Source organism: Bison bison, unplaced genomic scaffold (genome assembly GCF_000754665.1).
Source record: "Bison bison bison isolate TAMUID 2011002044 unplaced genomic scaffold, Bison_UMD1.0 scf7180017864184, whole genome shotgun sequence".
In the NCBI taxonomy this organism is placed as follows: Eukaryota; Metazoa; Chordata; class Mammalia; order Artiodactyla; family Bovidae; genus Bison; species Bison bison.
This window is the reverse complement of record NW_011494756.1, coordinates 1,480,684-1,496,238: the sequence shown is the minus strand read 5'-3', so window position 1 is coordinate 1,496,238 and position 15,555 is coordinate 1,480,684. Positions and strand designations below refer to the sequence as shown.

Here is a 15,555-nt window from a genome sequence, read left to right as displayed (position 1 = left end):
AAAGGCATGATTTGGGAGTTACCTCCAATTAACCTGAAATACAGGTTACTCACAGGAAAAGTGAAAGTGAAAGTCACTGAGTCATGTCCGACTCTTTGTGACCCCACGGACTATGCAGTCCATGGAATTCTCTAGGCCAGGATACTGGAGTGGGTAGCCTTTCCCTTCTCCAGGGGATCTTCCCAATCCAGGGATCGAACCCAGGTTTCCCACTTTGCAGGCGGATTCTTTACCAGCTGAGCCACAAGGGAAGCCCAAGAATACTGGAGTGGGTAGCCTATCCCTTTTCCAGCTGGTCTTCCCGACCCAGGAATCGAACCAGGGTCTTCTGCATTGCAGGCAGATTCTTTACCAACTGAGCTCCCAGGAAAGCCTGAGAGGCAAACACAAAATCACCCTGTCTGTGAAAGCACTGATGGGGAACACCTCTAAACTACTTTTTTTCTGGTAAAAATCTGGACTTGAAGCAATTTGAAGTGACGCTAACTGAATGATTTAAAGACAGTTCTCTGTGTTATAATTCCTTACCTGTGAACTTTGAGAGGAAAATACAGAATTTCAGAATTAGAGCCTAATTAGTTAACATACATGTCTATCTGTTATGCATATGCAACTGCTTCTAAGCTGTGTAATTGCCAGTCGACAGTGATGCCCTCTGAGATGTGAGTGAGGGGGCCTCCTGTAAGGACTGCCCACACTGACGGGCACACGGTCGACCTTCCCAAAGCCCACACCTGAAGGTGGCCCTCCACATGGTTAACTTAAGTGTACGACAATAGTAATTAAGCATTCAGATTGAGTCACTTGAACTGAGTCTCCTGAACTGAGTTTCTATACAAAAATAACAGCTAAACATGACGTGAATAACAGTGAAGCCACAATGCCCCGTGTGCGTTCATTCATTAAGCCCTCACGCCACGCTGAGAGGCTGCCACTGCTGGTGTCGCTCCCTCACAGATAAGAGGCGGCGGCACGGGAGGCTGGACGGGCAGCCAAGGTCACACGGTCATTAAGTGGTGGGGCCAGGACCCACGTCCAGGCCGCCCGCGTCCCAGCCGGTGCCCACTTCCTGACGCCCCTGGTTTACCTGGTGGCTGTTCAGCAGGCCTCCCCCGCCCTGGTGCTGATCAGGTTCTTGGAGGAACCGCACAGTGAGTCAATTCAAGTTAAACTTGTTCTCGGTCTCTGCGGGCGGCTTGAACCTGAACCGCGGCCTCTCCACGGTCGCTTCACACTGGAGTTAGGTAACCTGTCCTTGTCGGAGGGTGAGGGCTGAAGGATGGGGCCTAGGCTTTATCCTGGGAACCCCTTAGACGGCAACAGTGTTTTTCATTCATACATAAACACACACAAATAGCATTCATTTAAAATTCTATATCCTGCCAATCGGGGACTCCAGAAGCCAGTGGTATGAAAACAAAAGAATCTGAGAAAGGCGCAGCTGGGAAATATTCCAACTGTTGGAATAAGACTAAACGACTTAACATATATCTTTGGGGTTTTGTGTATTTCTCCAATTTCACATTTTAGATAAATACAACTTTCCCACCTCTGATTTTAATTCCTGGCTGCTGATTTTATTTTCAAACATTTCAATGTTAGCAAATATCATCCACTAAAGAAGGGAACCCCAATTTTTTCCCAAAGGACATCCTTGACTCCAGCTGAAGCTGAAGAAAAACAATGAAGAAAACTTAATTGTATTTGCTCCTAATGTAAAAACCCCTAAAACTAGTAAGTCTGTATCGATCTTTTCAAAACAATACTTTCAGGATGATTTTTAACAGGTTACCTGGAGCTGGATGTAAAATACGAGTCATCACTGTCATCACCATACTTTTTTCTCGGTTTCGCCGTGATTGGTGTTTCCTGTTCAATGGTCTGCATGTCTGAAGTCACTGAATGTGAAATACCACTTTAGAAAATAGAGAATAAGATGGAAAAAAAAATATTAGTTCATGAAGATACATGTGTTCATCAAAGAATGCCTTTAATTTATACTCTCAACAAAAATATACTTTATTTGGGGGGTTACAAACATGAACAATAGAAAAATATTTTTGTGGTACAAGTGCTAAAAAATACTGGACCTTAGTGGGGGCTGTAACTAATTATAGAAAATACAGTCATATATGAAAGTTACGTTTATAGCATCCACTGAATGACAATCAGACCTATTTCATTGAATCTAATAATCAAATTTGGAATTTTCTGTAGTGTCGTAAACACAGCTGTCCCTTGGTATCTGAGGGGGACTGGTTCCATGACCCCAGCCAACAAAAACAATCCTCAGGGACACATAATGTTTCAAGGCAGAGGCCCGACGTGTTCCCCTTTGCTTGGCAAAGTAAGGAAGCTATCCTTCTCTACTTCACCCCCGCAAAAAATCCTTACTGTTCCTTTGTATTTTAAATCATTTCTAGTTACTAATAACACCAAACTCAATGTAAGTGCTACACCTGTTGGTATTTAGTTGCTAAGTTGTGTCTCTTTGCTGATCCCACAGAAATGCTATATAAATAATTGTAAAAACAATGTAAATCATTGTCCTTAAGTATAGTACATGCAGAAAATTTTGTTTTGCTTCCTGGAACTTTCTGGAATTCTCCCTATCCCAATATATTCAAATCCCAGATTGGTTGAGTCTGCAAAGGCAGAACCCCTAGACAGAGAGCGCTGAGGGCCGACTGTATTAGAGCACAACAACTGAAGGATGTGAACAAGGAGAAGACATTCCTGAAATGGAAATTAACAAGGAAAGTCCACGTGTGATTAGCAAATTAGCTTAAATTGTGAAATCCAAGAAAGCAGAGTCTTACCTTCTGCTATTTCCGAATCCCATGCCAAGTCTCTCTGATTCTGCCTTTTTCTTGCCACTCATGTTCATCTTTTCATCTTTCTTCATCTGAATTTCAAGATCTTTATAGGCTAATCGTAATGATGAAACGCTGCCAGGAAAACCGAATGCTCCTTAACTTAGCGCTAATTCTGTGCTCTTAAGTTAAAATACCAACAGTGTTAAACATGTCACATGCTGTTAGCTTGCTGCGGCTTTCCATGATTAATGATTATAAAGGCAAGCTGGCATTTTTTGCATAAAGATTTCTTTTGAGTAGATGCTCAAGAAAAGGTGCATGCCGCTATTGCTGCTGCTAAGTCAATTCAGTTGTGTCCGACTCTGTGCAACCCATGGACAGCAGCCCACCAGACTCCTCTGTCCATGGGATTCTCCAGGCAAGAATACTGGAGTGGGTTGCCATGCCCTCTTCCCGGGGATCTTCCCAATCCAGGGATCAAACCCAGGCCTCCAGCATTGCAGGCGGATTCTTTACCATCTGAACCACCAGGGAAGCTCAAGAATACTGGAGTGGGTAGCCCATCCATTTTCCAGGGGATCTTTCCGACCCGGGGATCAAACCCGAGTCTCCCAAATTGCAGGTGGATTCTTTACTGGCTGAGCTACCAGGGAAGTCCAAATATATAGGGAATGACTCCAATATTCTTGCCTGGAGAATTCCATGCACAGAGGAGCCTGGCGGGCTACAGTCCATGGGGTCGCAAAGAGTTGGACACGACTGAGTGACTAACACTTTCATTTTTCATATATATATATATAAATATATTTGACTTAACAGATACATTAAGAAGGCATTACTGCATTGCAAAAGAATTCTTCAGTTTACAAGAAAATTTCCCATAGGGTTTCTCTCTCTTTTTTAAAAAACTATTTATTTGGCTGCAATGGGTCTTAGCTGCGGCACACAGGATCTCTAGCTGCGGCGTGTGGGATCTAGTTCCCTGACCAGGGATCGAACCCAGGCTGCCTAGCATCGAGAACACGGAGTCTCAGCCACTGGACCATTAGGGAAGTCCCCCACAAGGTCTCTTTATGGAACCAGGCTCTGAGAGAATTCAAAATGGAGCTGCCATTCCTGTCAACAGTTTCCTCTGCACCACCAGATACTCATCACCCATCTACAAATACGTGTGACAAATAACGCACCCAGCGGGGGGGAGGGAGGGGAGAGGAATGAAACACTGTCCCTTACTTCTACGTTTCCAAAAATGCTATATATACTTACTTTCTTATGAAGAAAACCAGGCCTACATTCACAAGAGTATATTATCATATTAGTAAATAGCAACAAAATTTCAAGGACTTGAAAAATGATATACCTACATTATCAAGATTTCTAAGATACTGTGCATTTCAGAAAATTATATAAAATGTCACAAATTCCTCATGAGAACGGTACTATATAAACTCCCTAATAATATAAATACATTTCTCTGTAGTGAAAGGAAGTGATAACAGAACTTCTTACTAGGAGAAGATAATCTTGCTTTTGCTGTTTCCCTTCTTTTTTTTTTTTTTTTTGCTGTTTCCCTTCTTAATGAGTCACGCAGGATTCCTATTCTGGTTTTCTTGTTGCTTATACATGTGCTGCTCCCGCTAGACATTTCTTTACAGCAAGAACATTGTTTAACACAAGCTGGCATTAAAGAAATGGATGCCTCCATTCTTTTTATATTTAATTTGGCGGTGCCAGGTCTTAGTAGCGGCACACAGGATCCGCAGTTGCCATATGTGAATTCTTAGTTGCGGCGTGTGAGATCTAGTTCTCTGACCAGGGATCGAACTCAGGCCCCTTTCATTGGCAACTTGGAGTCTTAACTACTGGACCACCAGGGAAGTCCCTCTATTCTGTTTTAATGCGGCCATTTGCTTTCTTTACTGTTATTCCGTCAGATCAGGGAATGGTAACACATCTACTGTTTGCCCCCCCACCCCCACCCCCAGCCAAATTGTACTCGATGGAGGAAAACAAGCAATCTTCTTTCAAATATAATTTTGGGGAGAAAACAGTAGATCTGTTTAAAATCACAAAAAGCTATAACTGTGGTAACAGTCTTCTGGAGATGAATGGATTGGGATGAAGAATTTCAACAGAGTATGACATGGGGAAGTTTTCCCTTTTGGGGTACCTGCCGTGGAACTGGTGCTATCGCTCACTAAAAGCGTGCACTTCAGCATGCAGGCTCCGGAAGCACTAACAGAACAAAGAAGCTGGGACTCCCCGCTTCTCAGACCTAGAGGAGCCCTTCCAGGACCGGCATGGAGGAGGGCTGGCCACGACCTCAGGACTCAGGGAGAGCCCAGGAGCAGCTCCTGGCTCCTCTCTCTCTCCTACCAGCTGTGCGCACAGACCTCTCTGAGGACGAAATGCCCAGTAAGGATGAGGCTGCGGCCCGGATAGTTTAGTTCACACTCAGAACACACAGGAATAATCGATACTGCTCCTGACAGCTGATTGAACTAACTTTATGTACGGCCATTTTAAGAAATGAAGTTGCAGAAGACTAGCATAAAGTGCGGGCACTCTTGGGGACTTCCCTGGTGGTCCAGCGGCTAAGACTCTGCACTCCTAATGCAGGTGGCCTGGGTTCGATCTCTGGTTGAGGAACTAAGATCCCACGTGCTGCAGCTAAGACCCAGTGCAGACAAATAAATACATTGTTGTTTAGCCGCTAAGTTGTCTCAACTGTTTTGCAACCCCATGGACTGTAGCCCACCAGGCTCCTCTATCCATGGGATTCTCCAGGCAAAATACTGGAGTGGGTTGCCATTTCCTTCTCCGGGCGATCTTCCAGACCCAGGGTCTGAACCTGCATCTCCAGCATTGCAGGAAGATTCTTTACCACTGAGCCACCAGGGAAGCCCCAAATAAATAAGTAAATATTAAAAAGTAAACAAACAAACAAAGCCTGGCTACTTTCTCACAGCTGGCACAGCACTGGTTTGGTGAAACTGAGCTGTGATGTGTCTGAGCAGCAGGGTGGTGGTCAGGGCCTGGAGTGCAGCTCTTCTGAACAAAGGGATTCATTGGGTTCATAAACACCAGTTCATAAACACCCCACAATCTGCATGTTTGCATTTAGCTGTATCGAGCAGTCCTGATTAAGGCTGGTGCTGTCTCTAATATTAACGCACTAGTCCCTGTCCCCCCTGACCTGCAGAGAGGAGATTGCTGCTTTCTGATTCCCCATCTCCTGTTCTCATCAGGCGAGGATTTTACTGGTTCTCTGGGAAAACCTCACGCACGAGTGATCTGCATGGAGTCCACTCCTAAACACACTCAGATTGAACCTTCCCCCTTTCTCAGTGTCAAGAAAGCTAGCTAAGTCAGAGACATCAAAGTGAAGTCTGTGACAGCTCAGATTGAGTCTTACACAGAGCATCTCAAATCACTCAGTATGCCAGTGAATTTGGAAAACTCAGCAGTGGCCTCAGGACTGAAAAAGGTCAGTTTTCATTCCAATCCCAAAGAAAGGCAATGCCAAAGAACGCTCAAACTACCACACAATTGCACTCATCTCACATGCTAGCGAAGTAACGCTCAAAATTCTCCAAGCCAGGCTTCAACAGCACATGAACGGAGAACTTCCAGATGTTTAAGCTGGATTTAGAAAAGGCAGAGACACCAGAAATCAAATTGCCAACATCCACTGGGTCATAGAAAAAGCAAGAGAATTCCAGAAAAACATCTACTTCTGCTTCACTGACTACGCTAAAGCTTTTGGCTGTGTGGATCACAACCAACTGTAGTGTTGACTCTTTGTGACCCCATGGACTGTAGCCCGTGAGGCTCCTCTGACCATGGAATTTTCCAGACAAGAATACTGGAGTGGGTTTCCATTTCCCCCCTCCAGGGGATCTTCCTGACCCAGGGATCAAACCCGAGTCTCCCGTGCCTCCTACTTTGGCAGGCAGATTCTTTACTATTGAGCCACCTTTGTGTGCTGTGAGCTTAGTCGCTCCGTCATGTCCGACTCTTTGCGACCCCATGGACTGTAACCCGCTAGGGGGATTCTCCAGGCAAGAATGGGTTGCCATGCCCTTCTCCAGTGGGTCTTCCCAACCCAGAGACTGAACCCAGGTCTCACGCATTGCAGGCGGATTCTTTACCATCTGAGCCACCAGGGAAGCCTCTTTGACATCGCAAATATTTAACCTAAATAACAGTTTAGTGCTGCCCCCTAGGTGCTGTGAGTTGAATGACAATGAGGAGTAACCACCCATTTCAAATGATCCAGGCTTATGGTAGGAAGCCCACTGAGGAAAGTGTGAGCGTGAATAGCAAGAAGCTACACTGACTGAGCACCTACCTTGCACCAGGCACTGTCTGATGCACTCTACTGAGCATTAACTAAATGAATCCCCTAACAATCTTGTAAAGTAAGTAGCAGTGTTTTCTTCATTATACAGCCTGTAGTAATGAAGCCACGCTAAAAGAGATAGGGGCTTCCCTGGTGGCTCAGATCCTAAAGAATCAGCCTGCAATGCGGGAGACCCAGGTTCAGTCCCTGGGTCGGGAAGATCCCCTGGAGGAGGGCGTGGTAACCCACTCCAGTGTTCTTGCCTGGAGAGTCCCCACGGACAGAGGAGCCTGGTGGGCTACAGTCTATGTGATCACAAAGACTCAGACATGACTGAGTGACTAACACACACACACACACACACACACACACACACGAGATACTCATGACAACAAGAGAAACACCATATAAATAAAACGCACACGTGTACAGAACGGGAATCCAAGACACCTTTCCTCTCTTCTCTCCTTATGACCTGGACCCTTATGCCCAGTCACCAGCCTTTCCAGACAGCCGTGTGTCCCTTCTGTTGTCAACACAATGACATCCTCTCAAGAACCTTAAGGAGCTACTTAAAACAAGTCCCTGGTCTGGCCTCCTGGCTTCCAGTTTTTCCCCCATTCTTTTGGCCCTGGATATCATGACCAAACGCACTTTCCAAAACACACCCCTGCTTCATGGCACTCTCCTCAGATGTGATGCAAAACCCCCGGCTGGTCTGACTTCAGGGCAACCCACGCCATCACTCCAACGTCTCCAATCCAGGCAGGACCCCAGAGCCCCCGCCTGGATTCCCTCCTAGGCTCTTCCTTCCTCTCTCTGCCACCACCCTCAAGTCTGACTCTGAGACCTCTTCGAGATCCAGGCTCAATAGCTCCGGAGATACCACCATACCCAAAACCTTCCATCGTACAATTAGAATTTAGTCGCCAGGTCCAATGGGGCTTCACGTTATAAACATCATTTTCATTACTGAGATAAAATTCACGTATCATAAAATTCACCTTTTTAAAATGCACAATTCAGTTTAGCATATTCACAAGGCTGTCACCATTACCTCTATCTAATTCCAGAACATTTTCACCACCCCAGAAGAAATCCCACCCAGCCACAGTCCACCCTATTCTCCCCTCTGCCCTTGCCCCTGGAAACCACCAGTCCGCTTCTGTCTCTTGATTTGCCTGATTTGGACAGTCCACATCTAAGCAATCATAAAATATGTGGTCTTTTGTGGCCAGTGTCTTTCTCAGCACAAATTTTTCAAGATTTGTGCATGCTGCATCATGTACCAGTACCTTATCCCTTTTCATGGCTAAATAATATTCTACTGTATGGACACATACATTTTGTTCATCAGTTCACTAGTTGCTGGAGATCTGGGTTGTTTCTACTTTTCAGCTATAGGGATTAATACTGCTATGAACATGTGTACAAGTTTTTGTCTGGCTTTGTGGGCATATACATTACTTTTCTCTGAGAATATACTGTGGAGTGGAACTGCTGGGTCATATGGTAACTTTGCCACCAGCAAAGCATGAGGGCTCCAGTTTCTTAATTCTCACCAACACTTGTTTTCCGTCTTCTTGATCACAGCTCCCTGAGAGTGAGGAGGTGTCTCCCTGTGGCTTTTCCCTGATGACTAACGACGCTGAGCGTCTTTCCTGTGGCAGTACCTCCTGACACATCTCTGTCCTTCCCTTCTTGTTGACCCCACCCAAAGCCTGTCCACACAACTTCAACTGGAAACAGTGGCTGCCCTCCCTAAATACTGGTCTCTCTCCTTCTCATCTACACGTCCGTGTGGTATTAACTCTCATAAAACCAAAATTTGCATTTCCCTCCTCACACACAGATGTAAAAATAAATGGCATTTGGAAAGCAAATCTCAGAGTCACTTAGTTAACAGCTTTGCGTGTTACATGCGTGCTAAGTCACCTCAGTCCTGTCTGACTCTTTGCGACCCCATGGACTGTGGCCCGCCAGGCTCCTCTGTCCATGGGATAGTCTCCAGGCAAGAATACTGGAGTGGGTTGCATGCCTTCCTCCAGGGGATCTTCCTGACCCAGGGATCCTGCATTGGCAGGCGGGTTCTTTACCCCTAGTGCCACCTTGGGAAGCCCAGTTAATAACTGTCGTCACTAGAATCGTATTATGATTTGATCACACTTACATGGATTCTTCCTTAGGTGCTGCCCGGGACAGAAGGTCTTCCTGTGCATTCATTTTATCGACGGCTTGGGCTTGCTTTTCAATTTCATTAAAACACGTATTTGATAGTTTCTGGGCTCCCAAACTTCCTTTTTTGGCCCCAAGCTGGAGGATACAGTAGAAGATTACGTTTTACCCAAACTGTTTGAAAACATTTGCAACGACAGCTGGCAGTTACTGAGGGTTATCACTTAGTCCTCACGCCTCTGTGAGGCCGGCGCGGTCATCGTCTCCAGGTGACAGAGGAGGACCTGAGCTCTTGTCAGTAAAGAGACTTGACCAAGGTCACACAGCTGGCAAGTGACGAGGTCAGGATTCAGGGCTGACAACCCTCCCAGCCTCGCTGCGTGACAGAGATCCCAGGGAGTCTCGGCTGATTTTTTTTCAGAGCTTTAACGCCGACAGAGAAATGTGAAACACTCACTGCAGAAAATTTTCACCGCGTATAACGTCACTCCATTGAACAAAACGAACTTTTTATCAGAGCCACATTTATCAGATTGTGGCTCAAAAACAATAGAAATAAAAATGACAAAGGGGGCTTCCTCAAGCCCATAAGCCATTTCAGAGCTCAATCAGCAGACAGTTTATACGTAATACTCACTCCTCTTTTAGCTTGATTTGGTTTCTTTTTTATGATAGAAGAAACCTCTGTCAAAAGACAAAAGGTAGAAAGTCAGACCAGTGGAAATACATAATTTTCCTATTTTTAGTGTATTTTTTAAAAAATCTTAAGATACTGCATTTTATTATTTAAGGGACGATCACATTTTCCACGTTAGTTCGTCATCCAGAGGCTCAAGAACCTCAATGTGTTTTCAATGAACAGAGCTTCACCAAAATAGAGTCCTCAGTGTTTTCAGGTTGCATCCAAACTCAGAGAGTATATGTATTTTGGGGAGAGTGGGGGAAACACCATATTGCAGAGAAATAAACAGCCTGAGCTTGCCTCATTCACCACTTTCTTCAGGAGCATTTTGTATATTAGAACAAACTCGCCTAGTATATCTCTACTCTTCAAAAACTTGCAAAATTGTTTTAAAATATAAAGTTAGCCAGGCATTATGTATACAACTAAAGCAGCCAGTGAAGTGCTTTTCCACCCTGATTTATGTACAGATTTTATCATACTAACTAATCAGAAATAGAAAACATTCTATAATTTTGGTAGCATTACTTACTAAATTGTACAAAAATATATGATGCTTTTAGACACAGTTTCTTAAAAATTGTTTTCTGGGTAAATTTTAACCATAGATTATATACTCTGTTTAGAATTATGTGTAAGAGACCCAGTAAGAATAAAATCTTATTTTTTTTCTTACAAAGATGAGAATGTGACTTAACAGGAAAAGATAGCATAAAACCACAAAGATTAAAAATTTTTAGTCCTTAATGGGAGAATAACATTATTATATTTTGAGTACAAAAAAAGACATTCATGGAAATCCTCCTTTTCTTCACTTTCTTTTAGATATGCACTGGAGTAGTCATATAACCTGCTTCCAGCTTCCCACACTTCTATTAATGCATGATGGAAATACCTGGAACATTTCTAATAGTTTGGTTATTTTTCACCAAAGCTGTTGCTTTCCAATTAATGCAGTGTGATATGCACTAATTTCAGATTACATTTCCCTGATACTGAAAACTTAGAGATTAAGTTCACCTACAATAAACTCAGAAAGAACACGCTAAGAGTTCTTGAGTAACCAGGACTGACGTGGCTGCTCTGCCCTCTGCCTATGCCGGGACATAAACCAGCAAATCCAAAAGCATCAAGAGCAAGCTTGGCCAGGTGCACAGGCCAATGCGTTTCCCAGTCAGCAAGCGGCCAAAAGCGAAGGGCACTTTTCGTTTAAATAGATCTCATTACACTGTAAGCTCTAGGCACAATGTACACACAGGATTCATTTTTTTCTTAATTAACCTCTAAAGCAGACTACAGGGTAACACATACCACCTACAGCAGCCTTTGTTGGTACATTAAGACCTTCCACACTTGGTCCTTGCTCTGGTACACCTGAAAGTTAAAAATATTGGTATCAGTGCAGAAAACAGACTCATCAAATGTGCTTTTGAATATGTAACACATCCAACTTGTTCAGTACTACAAATTTTATCCAGGTAGATCAATGATTGTCTTTTCTTTTTAGCTCCATATTTTATCACTCTAAGAATTTTAATTTAAAAGTCCATTAAAATAGAAGTGTATTTTGTATCCAGTTGCTTTGTTAGTGGTCTCCCTAATCATTATAATCTGGACTCCTACCTTATGGTCTGGTGTTTTAAAGTAAACCGTTCTGAGATACCTAGTACATATGTGTACTATACCCCAACAGATGTTAACATTTGGCAAGTCTAATGTGAATCACATCAATGATAGAAAACCTAAATTTTCAGTTGCCAAGAAATCTGCTGAGTTTTCTAGTTGATCTAAAAAACTGATCCTGGTTAGGAATTCCATTAAGGCTTCTCAGGACCATCACCTGATCTTGAGGTTGCTGACTCTTTAGTCCTTCCTGTTACACTAAATTCCTTAAAGCAGTTCCAGGCTTGACTCTCACAGACCAGCACGACTGAGGGGCCCACCCGCCAGCAGTTCACTGATTAGGTGAAAAATGATTCCTTGTTGTTGCTAATTTACACTAATTTTCTGGCTACAAAAAATGCTCAATTTTAAAACAGAAAATGTTGATGTTTTCATCCACGGGTGTTTTTTTTTAAACATAAGCAAGGGATGTAAGTAGATTTACAATAAATATAATCCTAAAACAAAATCACCAAACGTGAATTATTAGACACCAACCATTGACAGAACATGTGCACGTGTGCTCAGCTGCGTCAGTCGTGTCCACGTGTGCTCAGCTGCGTCAGTCGTGTCCAGCTCTTTGCAGCTCCATAGACCAGTCCACCAGGCTCCTCTGTCCACGGGATTCTCCAGTCAAGAATACTGAAATGGGTTGCCATTTTCTCCTCCAGGGATCTTCTTGATCCCGGGATTGAACCCATGTCTCCCATGTCTCCTGCATTGCAGGTTGATTCTTTACTGCTGAGCCACTGGGGAAGCCCATAGTTTTCTAAATTGGAATCTTTTTTTTTTTGATTATAAGATAGCTCAGTTGGTAAAGAATCCGCCTGCAATGCAGGAGACTCCAGTTTGATTCCTGGGTTGGGAAGATCCTCTGGAGAAGGGTTAGGCTACCCACCCCAGCATTCTTGGGCTTCCCTTGTGGCTCAGCTGGTAAAGAATTCGCCTGCAACGCAGGAGACCTGGGTTCGATCCCTGGGTTGGGAAGATCCCCTGGAGAAGGGAACGGCTACCCACTCCAGTACTCTCGTCTGGAGGATTCCATGGACTGTATAGTCCATGGGGTTGTAAAGAGTGGGACATGACTGAGCGACTTTTACTTTCACTTTTCTGATTATAAAAGTAACATATACTCATGATAAAAGTTCAGTCACTTCAAAATTGTATCAAGTTGAAAGTAAAACTCCTCAGTTCAGTTCAGTTCAGTTCAGTCGCTCAGTTGTGTCTGACTCTTTGCGACCCCATGAATCACAGCACGCCAGGCCTCCCTGTCCATCACCAACTCCCAGAGTTCACTCAGACTCACGCCCATCGAGTCAGTGATGCCATCCAGCCATCTCATCCTATGTCGTCCCCTTCTCCTCCTGCCCCGAATGCCTCCCAGCATCAGAGTCTTGTCCAATGAGTCAACTCTTCGCATGAGGTGGCCAAAGTTTCAGCTTCAGCATCATTCCCTCCAAAGAAATCCCAGGGCTGACCTCCTTCAGAATGGACTGGTTGGATCTCCTTGCAGTCCAAGGGACTCTCAAGAGTCTTCTCCAACACCACAGTTCAAAAGCATCAATTCTTTGGTGCTCAGCCTTCTTCACAGTCCAACTCTCACATCCATACGTGACCACAGGAAAAACCATAGCCTTGACTAGACAAACCTTTAGCAATTTCATTTTCTAGTATTAACTGAATATGTGAATTTGGCTACTTGTTTTTTACAAAAGTGAGGTCATACATACTCCATGTTCAGTAATCCTCTCTCCCCGTTTTATACTGGACCATGGGCATCTTTCCCTATTCTTGGTAAATGCAGGGGTCTCATTTTCTAGGAGTTCTGCAGAGGCCCGGGGCACACGGGCCGGCACTACAACATGAGTCTCAGTCTTACCTTCACTGCTTGCTGGAGGTGTGTCCACGTTCCTCGGAGTTAAAGAAGGTTCTGGCTGTGCTGATGCCCACCCTGTACTGCTCACCTGAAGCCAGGGGAGAAAAGTCGTTAACAGCAAAGCAAGGAAAGTCATAAAAAACAAACTTCAAAAAAAGTAAGTCACTAAGTCCGGTCCACATGCCGGGGGAGTGGGTTAAGCCCCACGTCCTGAAGGGTGGAAAGTGTACGTGTGATTTAGAATTTTCTGTAAGGAAGACTGTCCCTTCCCTCCATTCCTTTAGGCAATCATCCATTTACATCAGTAACGGACTCATGGCTATTGGTCAGTGCTTTGTGTTACAGCTCAGTACTATCTTATTTCTTTTGTTGTTCAAATGGATCCAGCTCTGACCACCTCCAGCCACATCCTCATCCAATCCCCCGCCCTGGCCTCCTAGCGCTCCCTTACTTCCAGCACCTCTGGTTGCCCATGCAACTCCAGTCCTAGAATCGGCCGCCTCTCCAAAGGTAGCCCTGGTTCCTCTTATTGGAGAACAGCATTTAGAAATGAGGGTGTGGGTGCGGGGTGTGCCTGTCACCCTGGGGCGTCTCTGTCTCTAGGCCTCACAGTGGACAGAGCTAGGTCATATACCCCATGTGTGTACACCAACCCACACGTGCACATAGACCTACAGCTAGTTCTCCATCACATGTTCATTCTCTCAACAGCCTTGAGAGGTGCTCTATGTACACAGCTAACAGGGGCAATGCGATTCAAATCCCTTTTCAAATCTGGGTTTAAACAAATGTCTTCATTCTTTCTTTTGGTTACACTGTGCAGCTTGTGGGATCTTAGTTCCTTGACCAGGGATCAAACTTGCACTCCCCCCATGGGAAGCGCAGAGTTATAACCACTGGACGGCCAGAGAGGTTCCCCAAACCGTCTTTGTTCTTTGTCAACTGCAAAGCTCTGAAATGCACTGGGCAGGCCCCTGGTAAGACCTCCTCTGCCTCCCAGGAAGCTGGGTACAGGGCGTGGGACTGAATTCTAGACGGTAGGATGTGAGCAGAAGCAATGCTACCTCTATAGACTGTAAAAGGCCGGGGCACTGCTTCCCTGGATGTGGATGTCTGTCCTCCTCCCACTGGCCGGGAAAGGTCATGGACTGGAGCGGAGCCACACAACGAGATGAGCAGCCCTGGATGACCCTGAACTACTGCTGGGAAACTTATTTCTCCCATAAGTGACTGTGTCAGGGCTGTTGGTTACAGCAGCTTAGACGCTGTCCTAACTGAAACACTTTAAATACATGCCCTTTAAAATTTATGTCAGAGGAGCACACTTTAAAACTATGTAAAGCATAACACATACCTCAGGAGAAGCATGAGAGGCAAAAAAATCTTCTTCCTTCGGTGGCGGGGACGAAGGCGGGACCACACAGCTGTCAAGCCAGAGCTGGAACAGAACACACGCACAGCTCAGCACTTCACCTGCTTTCGAGGGTTTATTTAATACAGTTCCCTCCCTTTCCAGAGGCCTGTCGCTAAAGATCCGTACTTTCCAGTATTGTAAAGTCAGGGCTCCTGAGCACATTTTAGCAATGCACTGATTTAGTAACTTGTGCTGCCAAGCCCCGTGGAAGACAAAAGGCAGTTCCCCAAGCCATTTCTGAAAGGGGAAGATCAAGGACTTCACGTCTAGGCGCACGTTCCATGCTTTGTGGATTCCACATTTGTGAATTCGCCTACTCTGCAATTAACTTGTGACCCTAGATCTGCCGCCCTGCCTGAACACGTGCAGAAATACAGAGAACGTGTCAGCCACGGTGCGATGCTCGGGTCCCTGTTTCAGCTCCAGTTGCAAGCACGGGTGCTTTTCACGGTCTATTGACTGACATGCTTTTGTGCTTTGCATTAGCGTATGTCATTTACAATGCCCCGATCTCAGTGCTAAGTGCCACCTCGTGTAACTAAGAACAGAGACGCAGTTAGATGAGCTTCACTCAGCTCAAGCCACAGT

General features: G+C 44.9%; 1 protein-coding gene across 1 annotated transcript in view; it reads right to left on the bottom strand.

Moving 5' to 3' along the window:
• Positions 1-15,555, bottom strand: part of ARFGAP3 (ADP-ribosylation factor GTPase activating protein 3) — a 49,543-nt gene that overhangs the window by 16,998 nt on the left and 16,990 nt on the right. Inside the window, exons 5-11 of the mRNA XM_010843692.1 lie at positions 14,908-14,991; positions 13,557-13,641; positions 11,327-11,389; positions 9,971-10,017; positions 9,329-9,471; positions 2,820-2,948; positions 1,793-1,915 (exon numbers count right to left, since the gene is read on the bottom strand). Coding sequence (XP_010841994.1) covers positions 1,793-1,915; positions 2,820-2,948; positions 9,329-9,471; positions 9,971-10,017; positions 11,327-11,389; positions 13,557-13,641; positions 14,908-14,991 — 674 coding nt within the window. The remainder of the gene's footprint in view (positions 1-1,792; positions 1,916-2,819; positions 2,949-9,328; positions 9,472-9,970; positions 10,018-11,326; positions 11,390-13,556; positions 13,642-14,907; positions 14,992-15,555) is intronic.